This window comes from Necator americanus, chromosome IV, assembly GCF_031761385.1.
Source record: "Necator americanus strain Aroian chromosome IV, whole genome shotgun sequence".
Classification (NCBI taxonomy): Eukaryota; Metazoa; Nematoda; class Chromadorea; order Rhabditida; family Ancylostomatidae; genus Necator; species Necator americanus.
Genome location: NC_087374.1, coordinates 30,437,347 through 30,465,250, shown reverse-complemented (window position 1 = coordinate 30,465,250; position 27,904 = coordinate 30,437,347). Strand labels below are relative to the sequence as shown.

Genomic DNA, 27,904 nt, shown 5'->3' with positions numbered 1-27,904 from the left:
ATGACCATAACAGCTGGTGAGGATGTTTGGAACAACGTCGTCAAGATGCGCTTTCGTACGATTGCGAGATCGCAGAGTACTCAAACTGTTGATCACAAGTTCTCATGCACCCGTGATAAACATACGGAAACCGCTGAGGACCACAAGAAGGACGCCTTGTGCGATGAACTCAACACGTTGATATCCAAGGTACCCAGTCAGAAGGCAGTAATCGTAGAAATTCATAAGAACGCAAAGATGAGACTTGAACAAAAATACGATGTGCTTGGCAAAAAAAGTACTGTCCAAACATACGTATAACGGAAGTCGTCTGGTAGACCTTTGGTAGCAGAGGAACCTTATCATTGCATCCACGTTCAAGTGGAATCATCGGCGCCATTGGCAAGGGACAATCAAGCTGACGCTAGAAATGCTGCGAACGCGAAAGATACAGATCCCTTTGTCCGAAAATCTGGTGCTGTCTAAGATGTCCCATTCAATTTCGACCACACCTCAGTTCGTAGCTTGATTGTACGGTTCCAGAAAAGAAATCGTGGAGTTCAACAACAACCGAAGATCGACTTGGTAGATTTGAAAGTATATGAATAGAGAAAGAAGATTCTTCGAAGAATATCGATCAATTTTGGAGTACTGAGGGTGGATGACGCTGACGTTTTCAACAAATGTATTCAAAGCGCTGCAAAGAAAACGCTACCGGTAATAACACTGAGAAGTTCGCCTCTGCATCTGCAGAGAAAAGATCCACGTACAATTCAGTGTGTATAGGGCGCACTACGGCTGGCTTCAGCAAGAAGAAGCGTCTGAGATGTTTGAGAGCTGTCAGCAGAAACGTGATCTTAACAACGAATGGATGTCAAGAGTGAAGGAGTTTGAAAAGGCGCTGGAGGGCAGGAACCCAGAATAAGCTTATATTCTGCTAAAGCAGTACAATGGCAAGATAAAGAGGTGTTCGAGCGTTCTCAACGCTGCCAGGAAAGCTGCTGTCGGGAGGCAACCAAGGGAACATTTTGAGAATTTGCTGAGCCAGCAAGCACCGCCTAGCCCTAAACTTGAGCACGTCTAACGGTATCTACACTCTGATTGAGAAGGAACCACCGACTAAGCGGAGGCTCTGCTCGGTATCCAGAAGATCAAAAAAATCTGATGGAGACGACGGAATTAGCGCAGAAATGCTGAAATGCCTTTGGGGCGGGTGTAGTGCAGTAAGAGGTTCACTGCACTATTGCTTCTGCACTATTGATCGGAGATTCGAAGCCGCCGCAGTGCTAACCAAGCTTTTCATCCATTAAGGATCGATAAATTGGTACCAGACTTTCTGGACGAAAAAAAAACACCGGCATGACTTATTGGCTAGCCAGTTACTTGTCGTAAACTTCAAACGATTTTGAACTAAAGTGAACGTGGTGACGCATCCTAAGCAGATTGATTAACGGCAGACACTTTATCCTTTGTCCTTTATCACTGCTACGTATAAGATTGTGATAAAGGAGATTTCTGAGCGGATCCTCCTGAGTCGGCCAATGAAAAATCTCAAGAAAAAACTAACCGCGAAGAGGAAACCAGGTTTCGGCCTGTTCGATCGACGATTGAGCAGGTGCTTATTGTGAGTAGAGCGTCCGAAGTGCAACAACGATATTTGAGTCTTCCGCAGTTACCTTTTTTAGACTTCTAAACCGCTTTTGATTCTCCTCATCGAGGCTTCTTCTCAACGCGCTTTGCGCCGTTGGAGTTCCGTGAAAGTTCGTACGCCTAATATCTACATGTTTGGAAGAAGAGTTGCTGCAGTTTGAACGAGTGGAAACTGGAGAGAGGCACGGTGATCGTGGTGGGACCTTTTCTATTCAACTTCGTGTAAGGCGCAGTGTCCCTCCGATGTCATTAGCACAGTCTGCACCTCCTTTGGTGGATCTGGAATACGCCGACGATGTAGAAATATTTGCTTCTAGCAATACAAAGTTATAGCATGCAGTAAACCTTGTAAATTAGCACAGGACTGTGACTCTGTCCTGATAAAAGCAAGTACGTGTGGGTTTCCTTGAAATCCTCAACAGAAATCAGGGTAGACGGACAACCTATTGAACTCGTGGATGAGTTTTGTTCCTTGGGCTGTATGCTGAAAAAGGATGGCAACTACGAGAGATATTCGCCAAAGATGTACTAATGCTAATTTGGCATTCGACTAACTAACTTACTAAGTGCTTGTGGTCGACCCCCATCCCCAGCGTGACTGCATGGAGAGAAAGCTGTTTAGACAACTGTTAAGCTACTTCTGGTTAATGGTATCCCATAACGAAGGTTTACTTGGGAATGGATGTGATGTGCCGGCGGATGACACGAGGAAGGCATCAACATCTTGTCCGAACTTCTGAATTAGTCACAGAAAGCTGCCTCCGCTTCTTTGGTCACAATATGAGGAGATCATCTGATTGTCTTGTCCAGGTTGTCCTGAAGATGCTTTCAAATCCTAATTGGAAAAGGCCTCCTGATCGTAAAAGAAAGTTCTGGAGAGAGGAGATGTCGGAAGATGTGAGGACACTCTACGTTAGCAGGCCGTTCAGTCGAGACGTAAAGTTTTGCGGATTATGATATAGCGACACATGGATGGATTCTATGTAAGTAACATATTTGAGCCCATCCCATTCTCTTTAGCTAGAGAATGGGATGGGCTCAAATATGTTACTTAAAGACAACTCACCTTGGCGAAGATGCGGGTAAGCCGAGTTAGGCCATAACATTCGCCAGGATTCGTTTCCGACATCCCTTCCACAAAATATGTCTTCTAAGAGGAAAAAAAAACGCTTCAAAGGCCGATTCTGGTTGCAAAGTTATAGATTCTCTTTTGAATCTGAAACTATTTATCTCGTCCATACGTTGATCTCTGCAAAATTTCCAAATTACGTAAAAAAGAATCTTTACTTATCAGACTACTAGACCTACTAGATTTTGAGTTACAGTTTACATCTAATGTTCGTTTTGGTTAGGCGTATTGAAAGTCTGAACGAAAAGTGGACACAATCAATACCAACACCGTTTCACGGCTTCCTGCTTGTTATTGTACACATTTTTACATTTTCAGTGATGCCACTCTTGGTTTTTTTTTTCTCGCATCAAACTTTATGAAAGAGAATTGAGATGGAAAAGGTCGCTTGAAAGCCAAATGTATTTTCCGTCCCAATTTAGACTTTCCATTTCTTGTTTCCGCGTTTTAGGTTCTCCAAAAAAGGTGTTCAGTTGTATGGAAGATCACGAGATCATACTCGATTCTTCTTCCGATGAGTCCATCGTCGGAGAACAGGTGAGAGATTGATATCGCTCTTACTATTTTTGAAGATTTTAAAGATTCATTGTATTGTATTGACAATTAATTCCGTACAACCTATAATTACAGGCGAGAAAATTGTTTGAGCTTTGCGACAAGGACGAGAAAGGCTATATAATGAAAGTGAGTCAAGTCAATTGTTTTTCACAGTCCTTTTTCTTTTTCTAAACAAAATTCAACATTATTCTATTCTCCAAATTATTCTCCAAAACTCTATTGGAACCATTCCCTTTTTCATGGCTATTCATCATTCCGCATGTTCTGCAAATACACAAATGTAGGAATGTTTGCACGTTTCGGAAAAATCAAAATATTTCATACATACATGCGCTCATCACCGCTCACAACGCTGGTTTTTCCTACGAATTCGTTTTTACCGTAAAGGTAGCGCTGTTTTCGATGAGCGATAACTGATTGCGATATGGAACAGATTTTCACCTTTTTGAATAGTTTGCAACATTTCACATCGTTTTTGCATGTTTTTCAAGAAACGTCATTAAAGGCATCACCCCACGAATCTGAGGTGGTGCAGATTTCAGGTGGAGTACTCGTATACGAGATGGGAGACTACGGAGAGGGAGGTGATTCCGTCCATTTCTTGCCAATTGCCGTAAAAAACGGCCCGGAAGATACGGCTCCGCACAAGACTGGCGCGCTCCAATCGAACCTCTTGTAGAAAATGGTGCGCCAAGACGAATGAAGCCGTGTCTTCCGGGCCGTTTTTTACCTCAATTTGGAAGAAATGGACGGAATCACCCCCCTCTCCGTAGTCTCCCATCCTGTATACGAATACTCCACCTCAAATCTGCACCACCTCAGATTCGTGGGGTGATGCCTTTAATAAACCCTCCTGATTGGATCATCAATCTAACAATCTAGACGTCAGAAAGAATTATCGTCTGAACAATCACCGCAAATTAATTGTTTTGGACTGATCTGTTTGCTTTTAACTTTGCATTTACATATGTTCTATTCTAAAACAATATTTATATGTTTTCCTAATAGCTTTCAGTGATTTTCATGCATATAATATGCTAGAATTATTTATTTCGATTCAATAAAGTTTGATATTTAAAGCTTAGGAAAAAAATATTATTATCTATCCAAATCAAATAAGAGAAGGAGCGTTTGCTAAGGTAGTATTTCTTTGTACTCAAGATTTTAACTCACTTTCTCACCTCATTCATTTTCCACGTTCTTCTTCCATTTTTCCGCAGATTTTCAAGATCCTTTTCCCAAAATTTATTTATCTGCGACAAAAACAATGTGTGGTTGAAAAGACCGCATTAGTAGTGTATGACTCGATAGTATAGAACAAATGCTCTCGTTTAATGACCAAATTTTTCACACAAACACCCTTAATTTTGTCGTTATTTTATTCCTTAATATACCTGTTTTTGTTTATAGCATTAAACTAAAACGAAGGGTAGGCTATTTGCGGAAGCATTATGTCTTCGACATGTAAAACCATGTAAAGTAAAACCGTATGCTGAACTATCTTATAAATATCATTTGTAATATGAATATCCAGGAACTCTTATGGAACGGAAAAGTGTCCTAAAATTCTCGTAGTTACTAAAATACTTCTCTGATTCATTGATTTTAATCAAACATGCGACTAATTCATATGATCAATAGTAAAAAAAAGAAGTTCTATAAGATTTATGACAGCTGTTGCTCTGGCTGTGTTCTAACGTTATTTTTTGGAGCATTTGCCAGTTTTTCTTGCTGGATTCTCAATTTAGCCCCTCCATTCGTTGTTTTTTTTTTTCAGAATGATCTGAAATCCCTTACGGAATTCGTTTCACAAAACGATATCCAAGAAATTCAGAAGAAAATGGAGGAAAACAAAGAGAAGCAAATAGATAGGGAACAGTTTACACAGATAATTCGTGAGTTTTCGTTCAACCTATTTATGCTACGAATGTGTTTTTTCCGTGAGAGAACTGATAATATTAGCCTGCATCCGATGAAAATATAAGAATAATATTTCAAATCATAAAAAATTTAATAGGAATCTTGTGTTGCAATTAATTGTGTTGTTCATTCCAAATTGTGTTGTAATCGTATTTTTGCCCATATCGGCAGGAGTAACTATCTTCATACCGTATCTACTGAGAATTTTCAGTGGGTGAGAGAAGACCGCACAAAACGGTGATGGTGTCAGGTCAATGGAAAGAAAACGAATTTCACTAGTCCCGTAAGATTCTCAGTAGATACGCTATGAAGATGGTTACTCGATGTAATCAGCTGGTACTGTCTGATGCACGTCATCCGTACTTTCACTGAAATGTTTTTTCCTTGAACATAGCTGAGTCCATCTTCAGTATAGCCGGAGACACCGTGTCTACGTAAATAACAACATTCAGTCCCGGATACACGATTCTGATGAAGATCGTGCATCTAGGATTAATAAGAATGCTACTTTTTTTCTTGAACAAACATAGAAGCGTTCCAATTCTACTCATATATTAGAGCTACAAGTGGAAAGCTTTATAGGAAACAGGAAGCTGTCTTGAAATTTCCTTGAACCTTTTTAATAGCAGCAAATAACTTTCAGAGTGTACTGAATCAGAACTTTGTAAAATTCATCTTCTTTCATACATCATTTTTCTATCCATTCCAGATTCGTGGAATTGGAACGTTTCGTTGCACTCTATGTAATCTATTTAACCTATTTGCCGAAATTAATGACTCTCACAGAGTACCCATTAAATAGAGTTATCGCCACATCCCTTTTCTTATGGCTTTGTTTTGATGTTCGTATTTTTCATTAAATCTAATGCTGCACGTACTGGATAACGCTCATTCCTCGTTAGTACAGAGATGAGATGACTTCTCTGCTATCTAATTCATCAGCACTTTTTCATTAATTCAGCTTTCTTTATTAAAATGCTTTTCTATAACTTTCCACTGTTACTATTATTAGAACTTCAGTGGTAACAGCGGGTTGGAGTAGCTGTTAAAGTTGAAAGCATCACCCCACGAATCTGGGATGGTACGGGTTTCAGGAGGGGAACGGGATGGATAGATTGTGGCGAAGAGAGTGATTCCGTTCATCTCTCCCTGTATCAATGCATACGGGCGACCCTGGAACGCTGCTTCTTACGACAGCTTCTGTTGCAGCGCGCCACCCTTGCGCCCTCCCATCTGCGATTCGTTGTCGAATCAGAGGCGGAGGTGGGTCGCAATGGCTGGAACAGAAGCCGTCGTAAGAACCGGCGTCCAGGGGTCGTCCGTATACAGTGATACAGAGAGAGATGAGCGGAATCACCCTCCTCGCCACAATCTACGACCTTCAATGAGCATTACCGTGAAACCCGTACCACCCCGTGGGGTGATGCCCTTAAGAAGGCCTTCTCCTGAGTTTGCTCAACATTCTTGCAAAGATGCTGTATGGTGAATGTGTGAGTGTGTTCAACTAAATGAACACAATGCACCTTTGACTGGAAAAGGCTAGAGGGAATAGGTAACACTTGCGAAGAAGTACAAGAATTAGAGCGCCGAGTTTTGCCGCTTGAACACATTTGATGCAGTCTACTCTTAATCTTAATCTGCACTGCACATTTCATAGATGTGGTATTTTTTTTTGTTACTGATTTTGATAGGCCTAGAAATTTTTGAAGGTAGTCGGAAAGAAACGTTGAAGGAAGTCAGTCTGAGGTGTCAAAGTCTTCAAATTGTACAGGTCATCCTAGAGGTTCTCCTTTCCGAAGACATGTCGGTGAAGAGTTGTATATATCATATATATAATCGCTGATCACATACTCACAGTTTCGAATCGTATCAAAATATCTCAAAAGGACAAGATTCCGCTGTGTCTCATTCTCATCGACCTAAAGAAGAGTTTTGACTGAGCTAAGACGGCAACGCTTATGAAAATCTCAGGTTTTCCTGCTACATACACGAAGGCTTCGAAAGTTGTACACTAACTGCATAACCGTTTCTTCTCCATTCACAAGAACCTCATCCTCGATGTAAAAAGAGAGGTCCGACAGAATAATACAATCTCAACCGAGATATTCAATACCACTCTCGAGGACGCAAATTGAAAGTTGGAATGGGCTGTGATGAGAGTAAAAGCTGGCTGCGGGAAGCTACATCATCCGCTTTCCGTTAAAGATGTCATTCTGATAACATGGAACATCAACCAGGCGATTGTTAGCCGACCTTAACAAAATGCGTGGTAGGACCAGCCCTCAGGTGGATCTGATTAAAACTATGTTTGTGAAGGGCGGATGGATCGCAAGTGCCCCACTTAATAGAATGAACGTGTCCGAATGATGCACAAGCTATGTATATCTTGGTCGAGATGTAAACATGAAGAACGACCTTGCCATCAAGATAAACAGAAGGAAACGAACGGCTCGTGGAGCTTATAAGAGACGAAGTAATGATGAACACCAGGAACATCCGCCTCCCGCTCACCTCTTTAATACGACGGTACTTCCTGCTTTGTCCGCCACTGCAGAAACCTGGGCACATCGCAGATGGGAAGAAAATGCGCTGAACGTTATTGCAAGCTCAAACGGTAGAGTGATGAATGGAGAGTCTTGTCCTTTATATAAAAATAGGTATACTTTACTATTTTAAAAGGGGGTAACAAGGACTCTTGTAGACTTGGTCTGTTCGGAAGATATACACCCTTTTTGAGCACTCTTCCCTTTATCCTTCTTGTTCAAAAACACAGATGGTGCACAAATAGATAACGAACGTTATTAGCTCTAATTTAAAACCTATTTTCAGCACTGAGTTCTTTTTTTGGCAGTAGAAGCGTGCACATCCCAGAATAGATAAATCAATTCGTTTTTTCTCTCAGAAAATGCGGAATTTCCTCCAACGAAATGTGTTACCCGGATTCAGAACGCTTATATTTCGGCCAATCTCCAAAGCTATTCACTTATTTACTCTATTATCCCTCATTTCTTGTCCATTTGTTCCCCTTAATTCTGCTAATTTTTTTTATCACCGAGTTGATGTCTAAATCACAAAAGTATTGAATTTATTGGTAATAATAGGATGTTAATATTGCATTTTTCAGGAGATTTGGTTAGCTGTCAAAACAACAACTACGAATCGGCTGTTGTGGTAAGATTTTCCCCAAATACTTACTGCGCTCTTATTACTTATTTATTATTTTATTATTCTTTCTTTTGAACAGTTTTATGCCGCTAACGGTCTTTGTTTCAAAATTTCCAGAATTACCTCTCAGCTCATTTTTCTAAATGAAAGAAGTCCTTTTTTTCTGAAAATATGCAGCAAAAATAGCTAATCCTTTATTTGATTACTTCAGAACAGATTGCAAAAATTAAATTATGCTTTTTTTTTCTTGTCTTCGTACACATGACCCTTTGCATCTACCCAACCCTTAATGCCCTTCACTTGTTTAGTATTTTCCCAAACTAGTCCCGAACCAAAAGATATGAAATTATTTCAGCAAAATCTTTTTAAAAAAGCACTTCCCACCATCTTTTTTTCTCACATCTTGCATTCCTGAGCATGCACCTCAGTATCATCATCGAATTCCTCCCTGGTCGTTTCCTTTTTGCTCGCTTCATTTTTCTTTCCTCTTCCGACCTCCCAAATGACCCCCTGTTGAGAGATTTTCAACGGACGTTTGACCCTTTTCAACGGACCTTTGACCCTGATTCTGCATTGCCATGGGATGCATTAGTTGCTCCTGACGTCCGTTGTATTTGCATAAGTAAGAGTTTTCGTTTTGAGAAAGAAGACACATTACAGAGTAATTCTGGCTCTTGAAAAACCATATTTGCTTACATTTTAACAGAGAAGGTTGGGTGTAGACTAAGTATTTGTATATACAGAACTTCTTGAAACAGGAGAGAGGAATGCAAAAAAATTGCTGTCAGTTAACTGTCGAAATATAGATGCAATAAAATTGGCCTGAGATTCTACCTTGTAATCGTACGGATGTTAGAAGGTGGGAAGTGTGACGCTGCAGCAAAAAGTGGATGGAGAGAAGATCGGAGAACATTTCTAGTTAACAGAAATTAAGTTTCTTACGAAATCGATATTCTGCTAATGCTAAGAAAATAAAAATAAAGTATGTGTGGCCCACTATTTAAGTTATTCTGTGGCTCAACCTAAAGATGAATCCGTTTATCCGATTTCTTTGAGTTATCTGAAAGAAGTGCTACTATTTTTTTCGGCTTTTTCGACCCACACAACACCCATGTATGTCTAATTTTTGGTCATAAGAATAATTGACGCATTGTTCCGAAAGCACAGTAGTAGCCATTTTTTTATATTTTTCGCCATCTTTATCAGCTACTCCGACTGTTTCGAACTTTTTCTCTTTTTTTCTTCTTTTTCTAGTATTAACAGTGAGATACTGACATTAACGTCCTGAATTTGAAACGCTGCTCTCTAAAAATTCGTGTGCTTCCTTTATGTTGTTTTTGAATATTAAGCAGGATGTTAACATCAGTAATCTCTCAAAAAAGGATACCACTTGTAGGCTGTCCGAGGATTTTGTTCAAATTACATCGTATTTTAACAATGGCACAAATCAGAAGGTGCAGTAGTTTCTTGCTTTTTCCCACCATAACACCGTCAACTTTAAAGGCATCACCCCACGAATCTGAGGTGGTACGGATTTCAGGTGGAGTATTCGTTTACGAGATCGTAGATTATGGAGAGGTGGGTAATTCCGTCCACTTCTTGGTAATTGGCGTAAAAAACGGCCTGGAAGATGTGGCGTGTGCATACGACTGGCGCGCTCCAATCAAACTCGTTGCAGAAAACAGCGCGCCGGAATGCTCAAGGCCGTTTATTCCGGACCGTTTTTTACGGCAATTAGGAAGAAATGGACGGAATCACCCTTCTCTCCACAATTTACGATCACGTATACGAATACTCCACCTGAAATCCGTTCCTCCTCAGATTCGTGGGTGACGCCTTTAATTCGCAGCATTTCGATCCTTCATTCATTCTTTCTTGATTCTTTCGACTGAATTTCGTCTTGGCTCAACAGCTCTCTCAACAATTAGTTTATGGCGACCAACTTCTATAAATTAACGGCTGAAGATAAATGAGTACCAGAGGGATTGGTAGTGATATCACTTCCAGACCAATTGCAGTTCAGTGAAATCCGTTTGATTTACTTTTGTGTTAGAGTGCTTTTTTTTTTAGTGTACTGCAGTGCTTTTCTTCTCCATTCTAATTTGAAATATCGTTTTTCTCGGGGAAGTCATTTTTTGATGCCAAATACACTTTTGTAACCCCTACGATAAACCGTTATGATTTTGAAATGAAGTCGAATGCACTGGTGTATTTCAAAGAAATCAAAGAACGCTAAGAGTTTATCATTTATCTCTTATTCGTACAACAATTAGAAAAGTTATCTTTTATGGGGTGCTATTTCAGTAGCGAATTCTGCTGTACTATTACGTCAAAACGTCACTGCTCAATAAGTTAATTGAAAGTTAATTGGCAGTCAGTCCATTAACGGAGGAATCCCACGAAAATATTTGCAAAGGATCAAATGAAATCCGTCGTTGCGTTGGCACTCGCGCCTTTGTTTCACGTCAACGTTTCTGCATAGCTGAATGACAGTGGGTTTGTTCTGCTTTCGATCGCGAACGTAGAAGAATCATCGAGGTTCCGTGATATGCGTACCTATTCTTGTTGAACTTACGCTATTGTAAGACCAAATTGGAGAAGACGATGATCCAAAAAAATGAATATGTAAGTTCTGTAGCCTTCTAACTCTGCTGTGGTTTTGTTCATTTTAATGAATGGCATAAATTCCAGACAATTCAAATAAATGTGGAAGTTTTACAAAGTTTTTTTTTGCGTCACTGGTTCATAATCAATTGTTTTTGAGTGTTAAACCACAGAAGAAGATAGGTTTGAAAGATTTGTGAACAGTGAGGTCGAACAATAGAATACCTCCGAATTTTTGAATTCTCAGGACAAGCATGAATTTTTGCGTAATACTATGTAGGATATAAAAGCTCATGTATTTCACATAATCGTGGTTTCGCTTGCTGTGTTTAGTTGACTGTACGCCTCTGTTTCGAAGAATGGATTACTTCTAGAAAACCCACCGTTTTGTAAATGCCTGTGTATCACATAATTTAACGTCTAATCCCCTTGAAGAAAACCCTCAGTTTAGGGTTTGGGTTTTCTCCCGAAAATCAACACGTAAAGTGACTCATCGTATCTGAAGCGTATGGATATTGTATGAACATGCTAAGTCATCTCTTGTAGCGGATGACGGTCAGAGGTCAAGCTGTGACTGCACGATCGATGGTTCGAATACGCGCTGGTGTCAACCATTCCTTTTATACCAATGTAGTCGATAAATTGGTACCAGACTTGTGAGAGGTTAAGAACACTGTCTTGACACATTGGCTCGCCCCAGCAAGTCTGTAAGGCTAGATGCGCGTTCAGAAACCTCACACGAATGAAAGAATTGAAACCGAGTGCCCTTCCCCACCCCAATATGTAGTGATTGCTGGATTTTGTTAAGATTTGGGCTTTACTTTTATTTTCGTAATATTAGCAGTGTATCCATTTAGTAAGAAATTCTAGGAATTAGTAAGAATTTCTGTTAACTAGAAATTTTCTCCGATTTTTACAGCAACGTTACACTTCCCACTTTTCAAATTCCGTATGACTACAAAGTAAAATCTCGAGCCAACTTTGTTCCATTTATATTTTAACTGTTATCTGTCAGCAATTTTTTTTGCATTCCTTTCTTCTTTTTGAGAAGTTTAGGTTTCTTTATAAATATAATAGTCAATTTCTCTCTTTATAATCTGTAAATAATACAAATGTTTAGTGTACACGAGACTTTTTTCTCCATAAAAGTATAAGCGAATATGGTTTTTCAAGAGCCAAAATTGCTCAAAAGCTGCTCAGCAATCTGTCTTTGTTCTAAAAATGAAGGCTATCGCTTACGTAAAACGTAAACGTAAAAATGTAAAACTGACAGTAGGAGCAACTAATGGATCCCACAGCAATGCAAAATCTTAACGATCCTCTTTGAAGCCTCTCAACAGTTCGAGTTTTATTATCTTTTTATTGACACGAAGAAGCAATAACCGACATAAAAACAGGGTCAAGCATCCGTTGAGAATCTCTCAACAGGGGATCGTTAAAGGAGTGTGCGAGCAGGAAAGATTCGTAAGGGGGGTAGGAAGAGGAAGGGAAGATGAAGCGTGCAAAGAAGAAATCACGAGTGAGATTGTCGATACTGAATAAACAATTACTAAAGGGTACTAAATGTTAGGAAAATAGATGGCGTGGAGTGTTTTTCGAAAAGATTTTGCTGGAATAATTTTATACCTTTGGTCCGGGAATAACTTGAAAAAATAGTGATGGCTAAGGAGGTTAAGATTCCGATAAATGCAAATGGTCGAAGACAAGAAAAAAAAAGCAAAAATTAAACAATTCATTCTGAACAACGTCTGAGAGGCTTGCCTTAAACTGGGATGTTCAGAAAAATTCACCAAGAAATTCTAAAATATTGAGTGTGAGAGAAGGAATCAACAAAATTGAGTAATCGGTATTCGGTATTCACAGTCAACCCTCTCAGTGTGAGAACAAGCCATCGAATACTTAATTGAATATAATGCATTATAACTAACGTGAGAAAAGTTGTGAAGGTAATAAAGTGGAAAAAAATGCTTTAAATACAAGTTGATACCTGAAAATTTTGATCCTTTCAGAAAATTAACTTGCTGTCGCAATTATCGAATCTTAGCATGTGGAATTTTTGTATTATTATTGTATATAAAACAGATAGAATCAACTAGAGGTGACTTTTTATTGAGTACTAAGAGGCTGTAGGGGACGATTTTCATTTCTTTCATTGCTTGGACATTGCATCAGCACTCCTCCGTTATACACAGTTCGAAATATTGAAGATGCGCAGTCAGAAAGGAGCGAAAATTGCAAATTTTTCTTAGAATAGATGACAAACGAGATCGTCAGAAGCTACCAGGAGGGCAAAAGCAGTAGTTATCATTATTGATCATTAGCAGTAATTTAATCCCTATCGATCGCACATTTATGCGGCATTTGTTAAGGACATCTATTACTTAGCCATAATGTGCACTGCTGAAATTACCAGCGATCCCTCCAAAAATGTTTCAGCGGGTGGTGATGATGATTTATGTGCTGATGAACTTGATGTAGAAGTGCATTTATTGAAACTGTCAGCGATCGATCCCTGACAACAGGAGATTTTGCACTTAGCAATAAAGAGCTTGAAGAGCACCTCTCTCATCCAACAATGATGAGTTTTCAAAACATCGCTCAAAAAAGCAAATTCGATGGAGTTACTAGGCAAAAAAAACATCTACAGCTCATAGTTTACAAAAACTTTTATTCAATGTATTTCATAAAGAAGAACGTTTGCTATTGGAATTGTTTTTACTTTCCTCCAGTTTTCTATTCGTTATCTCGAGAGTTAGTTGAGAAAATGTTATAGAATGGGATTTTCACCGTGTTATTCGCATTGTGCAACCCCGAACTGGATACGTTGTATTCTTCTGTCGCCACCCTGTTGTTTTTATGTTGACATTCTCTTCTCCTTTTTCGCCTTTAATAAGGCTACTAGTCTTCGGCTGTAACAACATTTACAACAACTGGCGATCAGCGGACTACGAAGCGGACAGCTGAAGACGACGGGCTCTGCTACAATTGCTCCAGCCCCAGCTCCAAGCCCTGCCGCAATGCTGGTCAGGTCCCAAAACAGTCCGGCTTTTTCCTTGGCCAAACTGCTGAGTAGACACCCACTCAACCCAGGCACTGAGCCCGGTCGATCTACTGCTACTACCGTTCTGAACGCACCTTGCACTGAACAGCGACTCCAAAATGGATGCCGAAACTCTGCATACCATCTTGGAAGATCAAACCAAGGCACAACAGCAAATGTTTACCGAGCTGATGAAGCGTATGGAAAGGATCTCCGCTCCACGTCCAGCCGTTCCAACAGTATCCGTCACATTCTATGCGCCTTACTCACAGCGCTCCTTGTTTCGATGCTTTTAAGGATTTCCCAAAGACATTGAAGGAAATTCTATGTAAGTGGCACTCCCGTAGTTATCGCTCCTCTTTTTCTCAAAGTTTGAATACTTCTTTTTTAGCTTTGGTTATCTTTATGTGGTCGCACAAGTGCTAGCACCAACTAGTGCTTACGCCTTATTTAATATGACATTTTGATTGATTCCATCTAAAGAAATATCCCTCAGTAGGAAAAACGAAATGCGCGTGTTGATTAGCTTTTCTCATTTGATTACTCTCCACTCCCTAAACAATGCTTGCAGCAGATGAAAAAGGAATTCAGCAGCTCGCGTGATCTCTCTCCCTCGTTAATTTTGACGAATACTTTCATTGCAGATCCGTTGGTTCCTGATTACGCATTAGCTTCAACAAATTTTTATTGTGTGATGCTATATGGAAATTATTAAGTCGATTAATTCATTATTACTGGGCTAATCGCGGACCAAAGCGACCTCTGTCACGTTCTCTGTGACGCGAATTCTTTTAGGAAATGCACTCCCTGTGTTTAGAATAGTAGAATTGGATCATAGTACCCTAAGACTCCGCACGTCGGTCCGGTCAAAAGCCTGCAATCAAATGATTGAGAAGTGTCCAATGGATGGTTTCGCATCCAACAAATTAGTCCCATTTCTCCATTCAGGACTTCACCCTCAAATCTATGGGACTGAGATTCTTCAAACTGCGCATCGGTTTGAAAATTATATGCACGACACAGTAACAAAGAAGAGTCTCCTGAGTTCGGAGGAATGCCGTATAGTGGCGTTAGGAACGAAGGGCCTGCAGGAGTCATCTAGGCTACCAAAACGGAAAAGGAGTAGGACGACGATCCCTACTTACAATGCACATACGCTTGCATCGAACGCTACCATTTAAGATTTGATGATGGAAGCCAGGAAGATTAAGTACGACGTAGGAGAGAAGCTCAGGAAGCGCGGTCTCAAAAGTATCCCTAACTGAGATCTCTTTGCTTCACTTTTGGGAAGATACCGCAATTGGAAAGGTGGACAAAAGATACGATCAGCTCTTTAAATACCTGCACGAGACAGGCTAAGTGTTTCAGAACCATCAAGAGACATCTGTCTCTAGAAACTCTCAAGCTAATACGCCAGCGTAGTGCAGCCGAGGCACGAGCCGTAGGCAAACAAAAACTAACGTCCGACCTAGTTAGATTTATCAGAGAGGCGATAAAAGAAGTCATTAAAAGCAGCAGTTGGATAAAGCTGCAGAGGCTTGAAAGAATTCGTCATGCTCGTCGAGAATTCGCCATTCGCAAGACGAAGGCGACTGCTCTCTGGAACCCAAATGGAGCAACGATTGCATTAAGGAGGGAAATAAAGAAAACCATCCACGATCTTTATTGCGACAGCCATGTCCACGTGCATCGTCACCACCTGAGCGAAGACGGACACCTCATTACAGAGGTGCCATTCCTATTCTAAGACATGCCATCATGTCGAAACCATACGGCATCCGATCTTTACAGGATAAGATCTTTGCACCTGAAGAATCTTCCACCAGTTTCCATCAACCTCGTAGGAAGGGTCTTTACAATTTACTTGTTGGACTGTAAGATTCTAACCAGTGGAAGACCAGCAAGACCGTACAAGAATAGGAATCCACATTCATTGAAAAAGTGTTAGAAGAAGGACACCCAAGCGAGGGTCAGAAAGATTCAGCACGATCCAATACATTCATCCTGTTTCGAAACTCATTGAGGATCGAGTACCAATTGATGTTATGTCTTCCACTCTTCTTCTTCATCGACTTAAAGGACTTAAAGGACGACTTAAGCATCACCCCGCGAATCTGAGGTAGTGCGGACTTCAGGTGGAGTATTCGTATACAGGATGGGAGACTACGGAGAGGGGAGTGATTCGTCCATTTCTTCCTAATTGCCGTAAAAAACGGCCCGGAAGATACGCCTTCATTCGTTTTGGCGCACTATTTTGTACAAGAGGTTCGGTTGGAGCGCGCCAGTCTTGTGCGGCGCCTCATCTTCCGGGCCGTTTTTTACGGCAATTAGCAAGAAATGGACGGAATCACCTCCCTCTCCGTAGTCTCCCATCCCGTATACGATTACTCCACCTGAAATCTGCACCACCTCAGATTCGTGGGGTGATGCCTTTAAAGAAGACACTCAAATCAGTTTGGATGGGTGCGGCGTGATGATGTAAGCAAGCTTACCACCGAGGCGCCCATACCCAGTACACAGAGATAATTTCATATCGAAGTTTCATAATCTACAAGAATATCATGGTTGATGTGAAGAAAGGGATCTGGGAGAGTGATAAAATCTCACCTGAAATGTTTACGGCCAATCTCGAGAAGGCAAAGCGAAATCCGGAACGGTTGGCGGCTACACCATCTGTCCTTTGCTGATGACGTTGTTTTAATAATACTTAGCACTAATGTTGGACAAATTCGACGAAACTAGGAGAGCACGAGTTTTCTGCTGCAAGGACCAAATGGGGGAAACGGAATGGGAGACGGATGGATCTTGGTTGCTCCATTTACGCTCATCAGACTGAAGAATTCCCAATGCGTCAGCTACGTTCATTTGGGTCGGGAAATGAAAATGAAGAACCACCTGACCCCCAAGCTGAGCAGAAGGAAACGAGCGGCTTGGAGAGCTTATAAGAGTATCGGGGATGTAGCGAGAGAGACATGGAACACCCGGGTCCCTGCTCACCTCTTCATCAGCTCCGTACTTGCTTTATCCCTTTGCTATAGAAGCCTAGGAGCTTTGACAGCGGGAGAAAAACGAGGTGATGGCATTGAACGTTCAAGCGAGAGACTGATACTGGAAGTATTCCGCTTAACCCAAGTGAGAGACGGAATTCGATGTTCTATCCTACGTCAGCAATCGAAAAATGGAGACACCGCTGCATTTTTCAGGGAGAGCAAAATAAGATCCAGACAAGTGATGTACTTAACTGGCATGTACAGCTGTTGGACCAGAGGCCTGAGCGACTGGGTTCCACACGTTATTAAGCGCACTACAGAAAGCTATCGCCCCTATGGTCTGACTTCTTCACAAAATCTTCCAAAGAAAAGTTTGATGCTATCCGTGTCCCACAAGGAAAGACCACTTAACCACTCTGGTATGCGATAGGATAAATAAAAATATTTCTTGAGCAACCCGTCTGGTGAAAAATTCGAATATCAAGACAATCAATTCGAATAGACTCTGCCCTGGTACTCATCCTCGAAACCACATGGCTACGGCTACAGATGGAGGAACATTGAGATTGAGTTCGGACGAGTGTAAATCATAAAACCTCTTTTTTTCGGGGCTGTGGCTCATTTTTTACTTTCCGGTTTACAATGTGGATTGATAACTCGCTGATTTGTTGCGGTAGAATTTGATATTGTTCTTTTATCAATGGTCATTCACTGCATAGTCATCCTTCCATCAGGCATAAATCTGTCTGGATTAAACTTCCATTGATTTTTTCCGGAAGAAAGAAGTTTTGATGCAGTGAAATTTGTCGTATTGAAACATCACCTGTTCTACTGACCTGTAATAAATCGACCAACACTTTATTGCACTCAAAAGCATGTGGTCTTCGTTTCAGCATTGTTTGATAAAAAAAACTATAATGGACAAACCGTGTCATCTCTAATATCAACGAACATGTTCTTTTCTTTCTTGAGCAACAAAGACAGAGTTTATTGAGATGTAAAAAGCTAAAAGAAAACTTGAGTAAAATCATCCTTTATTTACTTTTCGGTTTCCTATGCTACCAGAATCAAATTCCTGTCCTATGTTTTCTGTCGTCGCATCCATTATAAATAATATTTCAGATCACCAAACGTTTCGATCATAATGTTGGACTCCGAATATTCTTTGAGAAAATCAATTACTAGTAGCATCATGATAAGTCATACTTCTCTCTTTTCGATTTCCTGAAATGAGGCATTACTGACCTACTGTTTGCGGAGTTCATTTATGGGAAATGTTGCGTCAAAGACGGAAACTGCAAAGCAAAAAAAAAAGCAGCTTTTTAATAACATTCACATTCTGCTAGATGAGTGTTTTGCCTTAAACCTGGATAGGCGGACAATCTCAGAGTGAAGGAATTCTATTGGCCATTACATACCTGCAGAGATCCGTTCAAAACTTTCACCTTGCAACCTTTCACCGCATAGGATCCTCCATTTCTACAAGTTTCATCGGTGTGAAGTGCGTGTCAAGAAATACGGCATCCTTCCATTTTCGTTAAAAAGTTTCACATTCATGCCGATTTATCGAATCTTTAGTTTTTGTACTTTTCAAGAAATTTTCAAATTCTTATTTCTTTTTCTTTTTTTCCCTATTTCCTAATTCCTATTTCTTTAAGGTTCCGGAAAATTTATTTCTTCTTCAACTATTGTCATACACTTCTTAAGGTTTTAAATAACACTTCAGTCTTTTCACCTTTTCGTGATCTTATTTTACAGGCAGATGTCCCTCTTCCCGAAATCTCAATGACATCAGTGCTGAATCCAAGTGGTTTGAGTTTGGCCAATGAACTTGAGTCGGTCGAACCAACTCCGCCTTACTATGATCCCTACACAGAGGCTCTGCGGTTAGCTTCTGTTACTTTTTCTACTTGGAGTAGCTGTAACCTGAGACAGATATGAACGTATTATGTTGAGAAATAATCCATGATTTTTTTTCTAGCTCAAAAATGCACAAAGAAATTGTACAATAGAAGTGGTTTTGTTCATTATTCATTTTTTCTTTTTACAAAATTTATTTTCTCAAATTTACGGGCTGTCTTGTTTTTTTTTCAAGGTATAATTTGAATTTTAGAAAATTCAAATTTGAAATGGAAGGTTAGAAGGAACGAGCATTTTCGATAACTTTTGCTTTTTTGCATGATGGAAGCAGCATATCGGAAGTAGGAAATGGAGTTTGTTCCTATGTGGGGCGCAAAAACTTAACACCTTCGTGCAACGGTGGTCCAACGAATAATCCACTGAGGGGACTGTGACGTATCCCGTAGGGATAAACGCCGTTCCCATTCAGTTTTCGGGACAATTATCGGGAATTTAGCGGGGTCATGTCATCCACACCTTGAGTTCTATATTTGCTCACACAGCCTCTCAAGATTGTCCATTTCGTGATACCCTCGCTTTAACAATAATATGTACGATTTCCTCGCATCTTTCATCTTTTAATGATGAGAGGACCGTTAAAAGTGTGTGCATAGACTTTTTTTTACTTCGCACTCGCCTTTCATACTGAAACTAAGAACCTAACTGTGTGTACTGATCAACGCACAAAATTTATGCTTTTGTTCCACTGGATTAGAGGATTCTTCGTTAGCGAAATATTGGTCAGAAACACCCCTTAAGAGGTATCCAACTGATCTTTGCCTATAGATGCTCCCAAACATTTCACAGCGTTCGCTCTTTCATTAGCCAGATTTTTTTCAGACAACAACTTGCTGAACAGGATAATAAACCGAAGCAGGATTTATCCACTATTTACGAGCACCCAGTGCGAATCAAGGTACGTCTATTGATTGGCTGATACTTGGAAATTTGAGATTTTAAAAATCTATGGAAATATCAGAAATTTAGTTACAAGTATTTGAATTTATTTAGTCATAAATAGGGGAACAATACTCCAATACTTGATTAACACAGGATATATTCATTTTCAGCGGCCCCAATACCGACCTATGGAGCCGGACATCTACGGCGTCTCCCCTGTTCCTCGAATAAACTCACCGCAATCGCTTGCAGAAGTGAGTTTCGATCGTCATCCTTAATGTCTCTCGTTCTCAAGGAGGTTTTTCTTGGATTTCATTTCTCATCGAGTGTTCCGCTAATCAACTCGTTTGTCTTTTTATTTCTTCTTGTAGTTTATGACTTCCGATTCTCTCATCCATCAACTTATTTTTTTTTCTGAACATTCTCTCTTCCCTTCATGGCTTATCTCACATCTTCCTTTCTCATCCGGAGATTTTCAGTGTTTTTGTTAATTTGTACGGGTTCTGACTCAAGAATATTTCCAGTCACTTAATTATTCATAATCAGTCCTTTATTTACCTTAAGATCCTTACATTTATACACACATACTTACGGACATATGTGCATACATCCATACATTCATACATACAAACGTAATTATACGCAAAACGCAAACGTGTTATTTATCATACTCTGGATAATTTTTTTTTGTCTTGCATACAATCTAGTTTCACAAACTATCCGGTAGTTTTTAGCATGACTGAGCCGTCAAGTTGTCGTCGTTCCTTCATTGAACTTCATATCCAGTGCATCCCGGCACGCTAAATTCAGCAACGTTTGGGGTTAACGCGACTGCTTGTATACAGAACCGTTCAACGTCACAAAAACTTGGGAAACGAGGACCGCTGTTCTGGATGGGGTAGACATCGATCAGTGTACTCTTCAAGAGCTATCAAGGAAGCCCATGAGAGAATTCACGGAAACCCAGACTGTTCTGTCTGCGAAATGTCTGAAATGAGGGTTTTTGAGGTATCAGTGGTTTCCTGGATACAATCTCACATTAAAACCCATCAATGGAGGTTGCAAAAAGGCGGAGAACTATCTCAGAAATGTCGCCTCATTAAGCATTGGTATTACCAAAGCTGCCCAGATTTCATCTCCTTTAATCAGCATTCGCCATGTTGTCCTGACTTGAATTTCTTGGAAATTCAATGTGAAGTGTGCTGGAGTCAAAAGTCTGTGATATCCATCGCAACATCGACAGAGTGGAGAAATCGCCTAAGAAGGCCTGAGAATAGCTAGTGGTGCTCAACTTGGGTGTCACCGTGGATGATAATCCTTCATCCCCTTAGAAGGCAGTCAATGGAACGCCGAAGCCGTATCTTCCGGGCTGTTTTCTTACTGCAATTGGGAAGAAATGGGCAGAATCACCCCTTCTCCATAATCTACTATCCCGTATAGAAACTCTCCACCTGAACTCCGTACCACCTCAGATTCGTGGGGTGATGCCTTTAACTTGTGGATGATAAGAAGAGAATTCATGCACAAACTTATGCTCGATTTCCAATCAAAACTATAAATTCAATTGCACGGATCAAATTTTTGCTGTGAATGAATCCTGCTGCAAGTGTTTTTTTGTGGTTCTGCAAATGCTGTTTAGATTATTCTGTTCTTCCACGGGAATCTTTTAAAATTTATCGAGTTCTTTTTGAATATCGGCTGGTTAAATGTGAGAATAGCTATAAACTTTTCTGAAACTTTTGAGACAAACTCTTTCGGAAACTTCTGGGAATCTTCACGTTAGCTTTTTTTTCTTGAAACGTTGACAAATACTTTTAGCAGCACCTCGATAAGCAGCATAATGGCATTGATAATTAGCTCTTGCACATTTATTGCAAACTCTAACTTTTTACCTATATTTAGGATAAAAATACAATAATATATATAATATCCTATTCCTATATAATTATATATATAATATCCCCATAGAATAAAAAAACGCGTTCTGTTGCAGTTCGTAATCGTTGTGATTCCGGATCGCGTGTTGGACTCTAGAATGACATGCGGGCGCCAGCCGGTGATTAAGTCAGTGTTTTTATCCTTCCAGACAAGTTTGGCACCAATTTATCGACCTCGGAGAGATAAAAGGCTTGGTTGGCATTGGGGTGGTTTCAAACCGCGTCGACCGTGTGAACCACAAAGGAGCTTTTGCCGATTGCGCTACACTTGCCCCTAATCTATATTTAAAATGAAGAAATTTGTTTGGAAACTATAGAACATGAGAAAAAGATCTAAAAGAGATATCTGAAGCAATGCAAACAATACAAGAATTGAAATATTTATATACTTTTGCTAAATCAAATATATGACACTTTAAATAAAATCATGAAAGAAATAAAATAATAAAATATAATTATAAATTTATATACTTTAAATTAAACGGAATTACATTTGCAAATTAAACGGCATTGCATTTTTTGTATCAGTTGCTTTTATACTTTCTGTTACGCGTGCGATCTACGCCTTTATAAATACTGTATGCATATAGCATACATACATACATCGCATATCTATTGTCGTTCTTCTCTCTTGTTTTGTTTTTTTTTCTCTAAATGAAGGGGGGAGAGGGCGCATAGCACAGCCACAATGGCATTTTTTATTCAAAAATTTCTCTGGAACATGCTCGAACAAATTTCTGTGGAAATGTAAAAATTTTGCGCAGCGATGCTTCTATGCTTCAATTATTGCGGTAGAACCCTTCACATCAACGTCAACGTATAATACACACGAATATATAGTTTTCCTCGTTTTCAGGAACTAAGCGAAGCAGAAAAAGAAGAAGACCGAAAAAATGCAGTGGTCTGTAATTTTAACCTCTATCTACTGTGTGAAACGTTTTAAAAAGGCGGTGTTCAGGATATAACCACTCCGGACCGAATTTTCAAAGTTGTCTTCGTCGGCGATTCGGCTGTTGGAAAAACGTGTTTTCTTCATCGGTATGTAAACAAGTGGGTATATATGATTATTTATGACGTGGTTTGTTTGTCTATTCTTTCTAGATTTTGTTATAATCGATTCAAACCACTGTTCAATGCGACAATTGGTGTCGATTTTACGGTTAAGACTATTAAAGTTGGTAGCCGAGTTGTTGCCCTTCAGCTTTGGGACACTGCCGGGCAGGAAAGGTATGTAGGTACATAAAATTCCGCTTAGTGAATGTTAAAATGATTTTCTTGAAAAAATTATTTTCCGTTTGCGAGTCAGGCACAGTTGTATGTACATTTTTTTAAATTTACATATTTATTTATACTTTTTCAAATAGGGTTTAACGTATGTTCAGCTCGAGCGAGGCATATTTCCCGTAAACCGCTCTCATTCTTTTCTTTCTTCTTCACACTTTCTTCTGCATTTGTCGTCTCCAAATCAAACGCGTACCGTACTCATCCGATTGAAAGCATCCGCATCTTACTGTATGGTATCTGTCGTATTTTTTCCCCGTTAGCTGCTACAGTATTTGGCAGGCAGAAGTGACAACCGATGCTCAGCATGTTATCGATTGGCATGTTTTAAAGGACGGGACTCAGACTATGATGTTCTTTTAGATTTTATTACATTTAGAGATAATTAGCGATGCTTGATCATACACTCGCACGAATAGATCAGTATTTTTTGAAATAACGAGCAAAGTTATCTTTTTTCTGTTCTAAACTGGATTGACGTAGAATAATGCGATCAGAAATAATTAATTAAATAAATAAATAATATAACAAAACAATGTGATACCGATAGGATAAAAATTTCGCTTCAAGCTACATACGTCAATTGGTAGTTACCATTTCAGCAACTGTATAATGTTTACACCATCTTTGAAAGTGAGTTAGAGTTTCCACTTCTTTGAAAGTGAGTTAGAGTTTCCACTTTCAGCACGTTCGATCTGATTTTCGATTCCGTCCTAGTGCTCACCAAGACTCTCATCCCTCCGGGGTCGATAAATTGGTACCAGATTTGTCTGAGAGGAAAAAAACTGACTTGACACATCGGCTAGCCACCGCAAGTCATTGTGTAGACAGTATTTGTCTAGACAGTCTAAAAAATGTTGCCATAATCGTTTTATGAGTTCAGACTTGTTACTTATTTTTTAGGAGCAAAGTAGATTGTTATCAAATGTCATTAAAGCGTAGAGCGAGGAATAATCTGGATATACTAAATAGTTCGGAAAATTTGGTGCTGCCGAAAGAGCTGGGCGGAAAATAAATAAACGATAAAGTTTCTGACGTTAATCAATCCGCTTGGGATGCACCCCCACGTTCACTTCAATTCAGAATCGTTTGAGGTATACGAGCGTGTAACTGGCCTACACAATGACTTGCGGTGGCTAGTCGATGTGTCAAGTCAGTTTTTTTTTTCCTCTCAGACAAGTCTGGTACCAATTTATCGATCCCGGAGGGATGAGAGCCTTGGTGAGCACTAGGACGGATTCGAACCTCCGATCGATCGTGGGGAAGCGGAACCTCTAACCGCTACACCACACCACAACTTATCGCATCTTTGCCAGACCATCACAGAAGTGCTGTGCTTTGAGTGGACTCGACGAAGTTCACCGGAAAACGTTACTATTCATGCTTATGGTAAAAGAGTCCACACAAATATGTCATAGCACTCCTGCCATTCACTAGAAAAACACAATTTTCTCTTCCTCTTCCCCTGGGTTTCTTCGATATCGGGTAGTATTTCCTTTAAGTAATCGACCAAAAAACATTTCTTAAACCACAATCGAGAACTTTTTGCCAGGAAGTTCCTCGCCAACTAAAGATAATTCAAAAATGTCTTCAAGTTCACCGGCACTGCACTGCACTGCTGTACATAACTCTAATGTACAGCAGTAGGAATTAAATAAATCAACTTGTTCTTCACTAAAAAGAGTAAGTTTTTCTCTATATTTTTTAACTCCGTTTAAAAAGTTCTTTTTTTAAACCAGTCTATTAAAGTGGGTTGAGGAATAATTGGTGACTATAAGTTAACTTATAATATACTCTCTGCTGTTGCTCTGGTCCCTCCCGTTTGCGATTATTTCCTCCTATCGTTCGTGCAGCAAATTTTTCTGTTCCTCTATCTTTCGTAGTTTTTTCTTTTCATTGTTCTCCGCTCTTTTTAACTTACTTCTCTCATCGTTCAATAAACTTTCTATGTCTTTTGCTACTTTTTTACTGTTATTGTTTCTTTTTTGTATTTTTTTTTAAATTTTCGATGCCTCATGTCCCATCTAGTGAATAGCTTCGATATCCTTATCGTTTTGACTACATGGAAAAAGCAGAGGGCGTCGAAAATTCGCCGTTTTGTCCGTTGACAGTTTACTTAATCATCTAATAACGCGAATAAATAACATCTAACACTTTTTTTTGACCGAATAATTTGAATATTTTGCTGTTAAAAACTGTTTGTTGTACCGTTTACGAATCAAAATATTATTTTATTTATTTCAAAAGTACGGCCACATTTCAACTGAAATAGGTTAGCATTCTCAATCTTCGTAACCGCTCTTCCCTTCGGAACACTCGAAAAAAGATGGAAGAGAGTCGAAAACTATTGCTGCGGGTTAAAAGGACACTTTTATTTTCTAATCTTTTCCTTTCAAGACCACAGATTTTATGCAACCTAAGGACAAAATCGTTCTTAGCTGCTTTTGCAAGGACTCTGAAGAACTCTACTTCATTTAACATTTCAATAGGTCTCTTTTCTTTAGGTTCCGATCAATCACTAAGCAGTATTTTCGAAAAGCTGATGGAGTGTTGTTACTGTTTGACGTGACCTCTGAGCAAAGCTTTCTTAATGTCCGAAACTGGATCGAATCCGTGCGAGCTGGCGTTGATGAGACCACAGTGATGGCGTTAGTGGGGAATAAGGTTATTTGCAACATTTTTCTTTATTTATATTCTCCGCTTGTTTTACAGACGTAAGCTGTATCTTTGTTTAAGGTTGATTTGTTCGGTAGCGACTCGACTCGTAACAGTGTTTACAGAGCGGGAAAGAAACTTGCTGAGGTGGAAAAGCCGTTTTTTTTGTTTTGCGTTATTCTGCGCAAAAAGTTGCTATATCTAGGAGTTTGGTATGCCTTTCTACGAAACCAGTGCCTATACGGGATATGGAATCGATCATTGTATGAAGACTATAGCAGAGTAAGCGTAAATGTAACATTACCGTCTTCCATCTTTTTCATCTTTACGCCTTTGCTTACATATCTATGTCCCTTCTTTCTTCTTTTTCTTTTGTTCTTCTTAGGAAGTTATTAGCGTATCAAGATATAAATCTGGTCCTGGAGAAAAAAAAAAGAGTGTGTTCCATAGTTGTAGGATCACCCGAGGGGTGTACAACAAAATAAAAAGTCGAGTGTCTTGATGGAGGTTCATACGGTGGTAATCTTGTTATTTTTGTTTGGGATCGATAACATCGCTAAGGACTGCGGTATCAGATCCTGATCCTTGTAAAATTGTTGCATGCCGAGAAGAAAAGGGTACTTGAATGAATGCACTCATTGAGGCTAATCTAACCATAGGAAGACCCCTTTCCAGAACAACGGCATCTGGTCTTTTCTCATAAGTGAACACTTTTTATTCATAAATCAGAAAAAATAAAGTGTAACAGGCTTTTTCACGGAACAATGAGATCCACTATTCCACCATTGCGCAAAATTGTCCATCCGTCCGAATTGAATTCCCACGGACACTCAGAAATCAAGAGAACACTAAACTTGGGTACTTGAACCGACCTACTGCAGACTAGACTGGTAAGGTGTCACCCACGCCCAAAAGCTTGCAGTTTTTCGCATAACAATGACTAGAAACTTTTTGAATTGAAATTGAATTCAAATTCAACTCCATCCTCAGTGTTGATGTGAAAAATCATCATTGTTGGCTGAAAAATGTGCTCAATTAACTCTTTTTGCTGAATCCTCACTCTTGTATTGGGAAGATTCAGAGCAATTGTGTTCAAAATGGGAATTTCAATTGCGTTAAAGCCCTTTCTCTCTGGCTTCAAAAAATATGAACTAGACTGCTTTAGATAACCTGAAAACTTTATGTGGTTGTCTACAACATGTCTGGATTCAAGATTTGACATTGTTCGCTCTATTTGCCACATTTCCTATTTCTTCTCACTATCACATAGACTGGGGCAGGTGTGGCGCAGTCAGTTACAGTCCGTGGTAGCCACACCGCCGATGGTTCGAAACCGCCCTAGTGCAAACCGAGCCGTCTATTTCCCTGGAGTAGATAAAAATGGTACCAGACCTGTATGGTAGAATAAGTACACTAATTTGGTCATCGACTGGCCCCCGCTAGTCATTGTATAGGAGAATACGCGTTCCAAAACCTCAACGATTACGAATTGCAGTTAAATGCGTTGGCGCATCCCAAGCGGATTGAAACGTCAGTGACTTTATCCTTTATCCCATAAACTGGCATATGACACGCCACAGTATGTTATTTCAATTTAAGGCGTCTGCAAAAGCGAGAGGAACAACATCTACAGGACGCTCTTAAGCTGGAAATGGAACCATCAAGTAAAAAACGAAGCTGGTGTTGCCTTTAAAATTTTAATGTGATAATTTGTATTTACTGAATGATTTGTAAATCTGTCTAGTCCTAATGTGCATAAATACGAAATTTTCGGGTTGAAGGCTTCTCTTGTCTAAATAAGTTAAAGTATGAAAATAATTAGAAATAAAAATTCACATGTCTAGGATACCTGATTAGGGTGGCACAAGAATGAGCATTATGATGGCGTTGGGTTTGAAATAAAGTGTACGATATTAGCCTGCGATAAAGAAATATCTGCTAAGAACGCATAGGAATCATTCTAGATTTCCGTTAGGAATCCATCCGTAAATAACAAGAATGAGTGCTCATCAATTACTAATGACTTTATTCCGTTCGTAAAACTCTATGGGGTATAACTGCGTAGATCTCACTCGCCTTGAGGGACAATCTGCAAGTACCGAATAGCGGTGGTTTACCTGCCCCGCTATTCGGTAACAACGGTCAGTTCGTTTCCTTGTTTGGAGTTCTTGCTTGATGAGTACTTAGAACGACATCA

The 27,904-nt window shown here is 39.7% G+C and overlaps 1 protein-coding gene across 1 annotated transcript; it reads left to right on the top strand.

The window, feature by feature from the left end:
• RB195_003254 (uncharacterized protein) lies at positions 1-27,400 on the top strand (the record flags this gene model as incomplete). The annotated part of the gene is made up of 15 exons (XM_064200832.1): positions 1-277; positions 3,210-3,295; positions 3,389-3,442; positions 5,094-5,211; positions 8,361-8,407; positions 18,794-18,921; positions 19,775-19,850; positions 20,005-20,088; positions 22,628-22,672; positions 22,730-22,809; positions 22,873-22,998; positions 25,557-25,716; positions 25,789-25,854; positions 25,913-25,989; positions 27,307-27,400. The coding sequence occupies 15 exons, from the start codon at positions 1-3 to the stop codon at positions 27,398-27,400; spliced, it is 1,518 nt and encodes a 505-aa protein (XP_064056713.1).
• Positions 27,401-27,904: the final 504 nt, after the last annotated feature.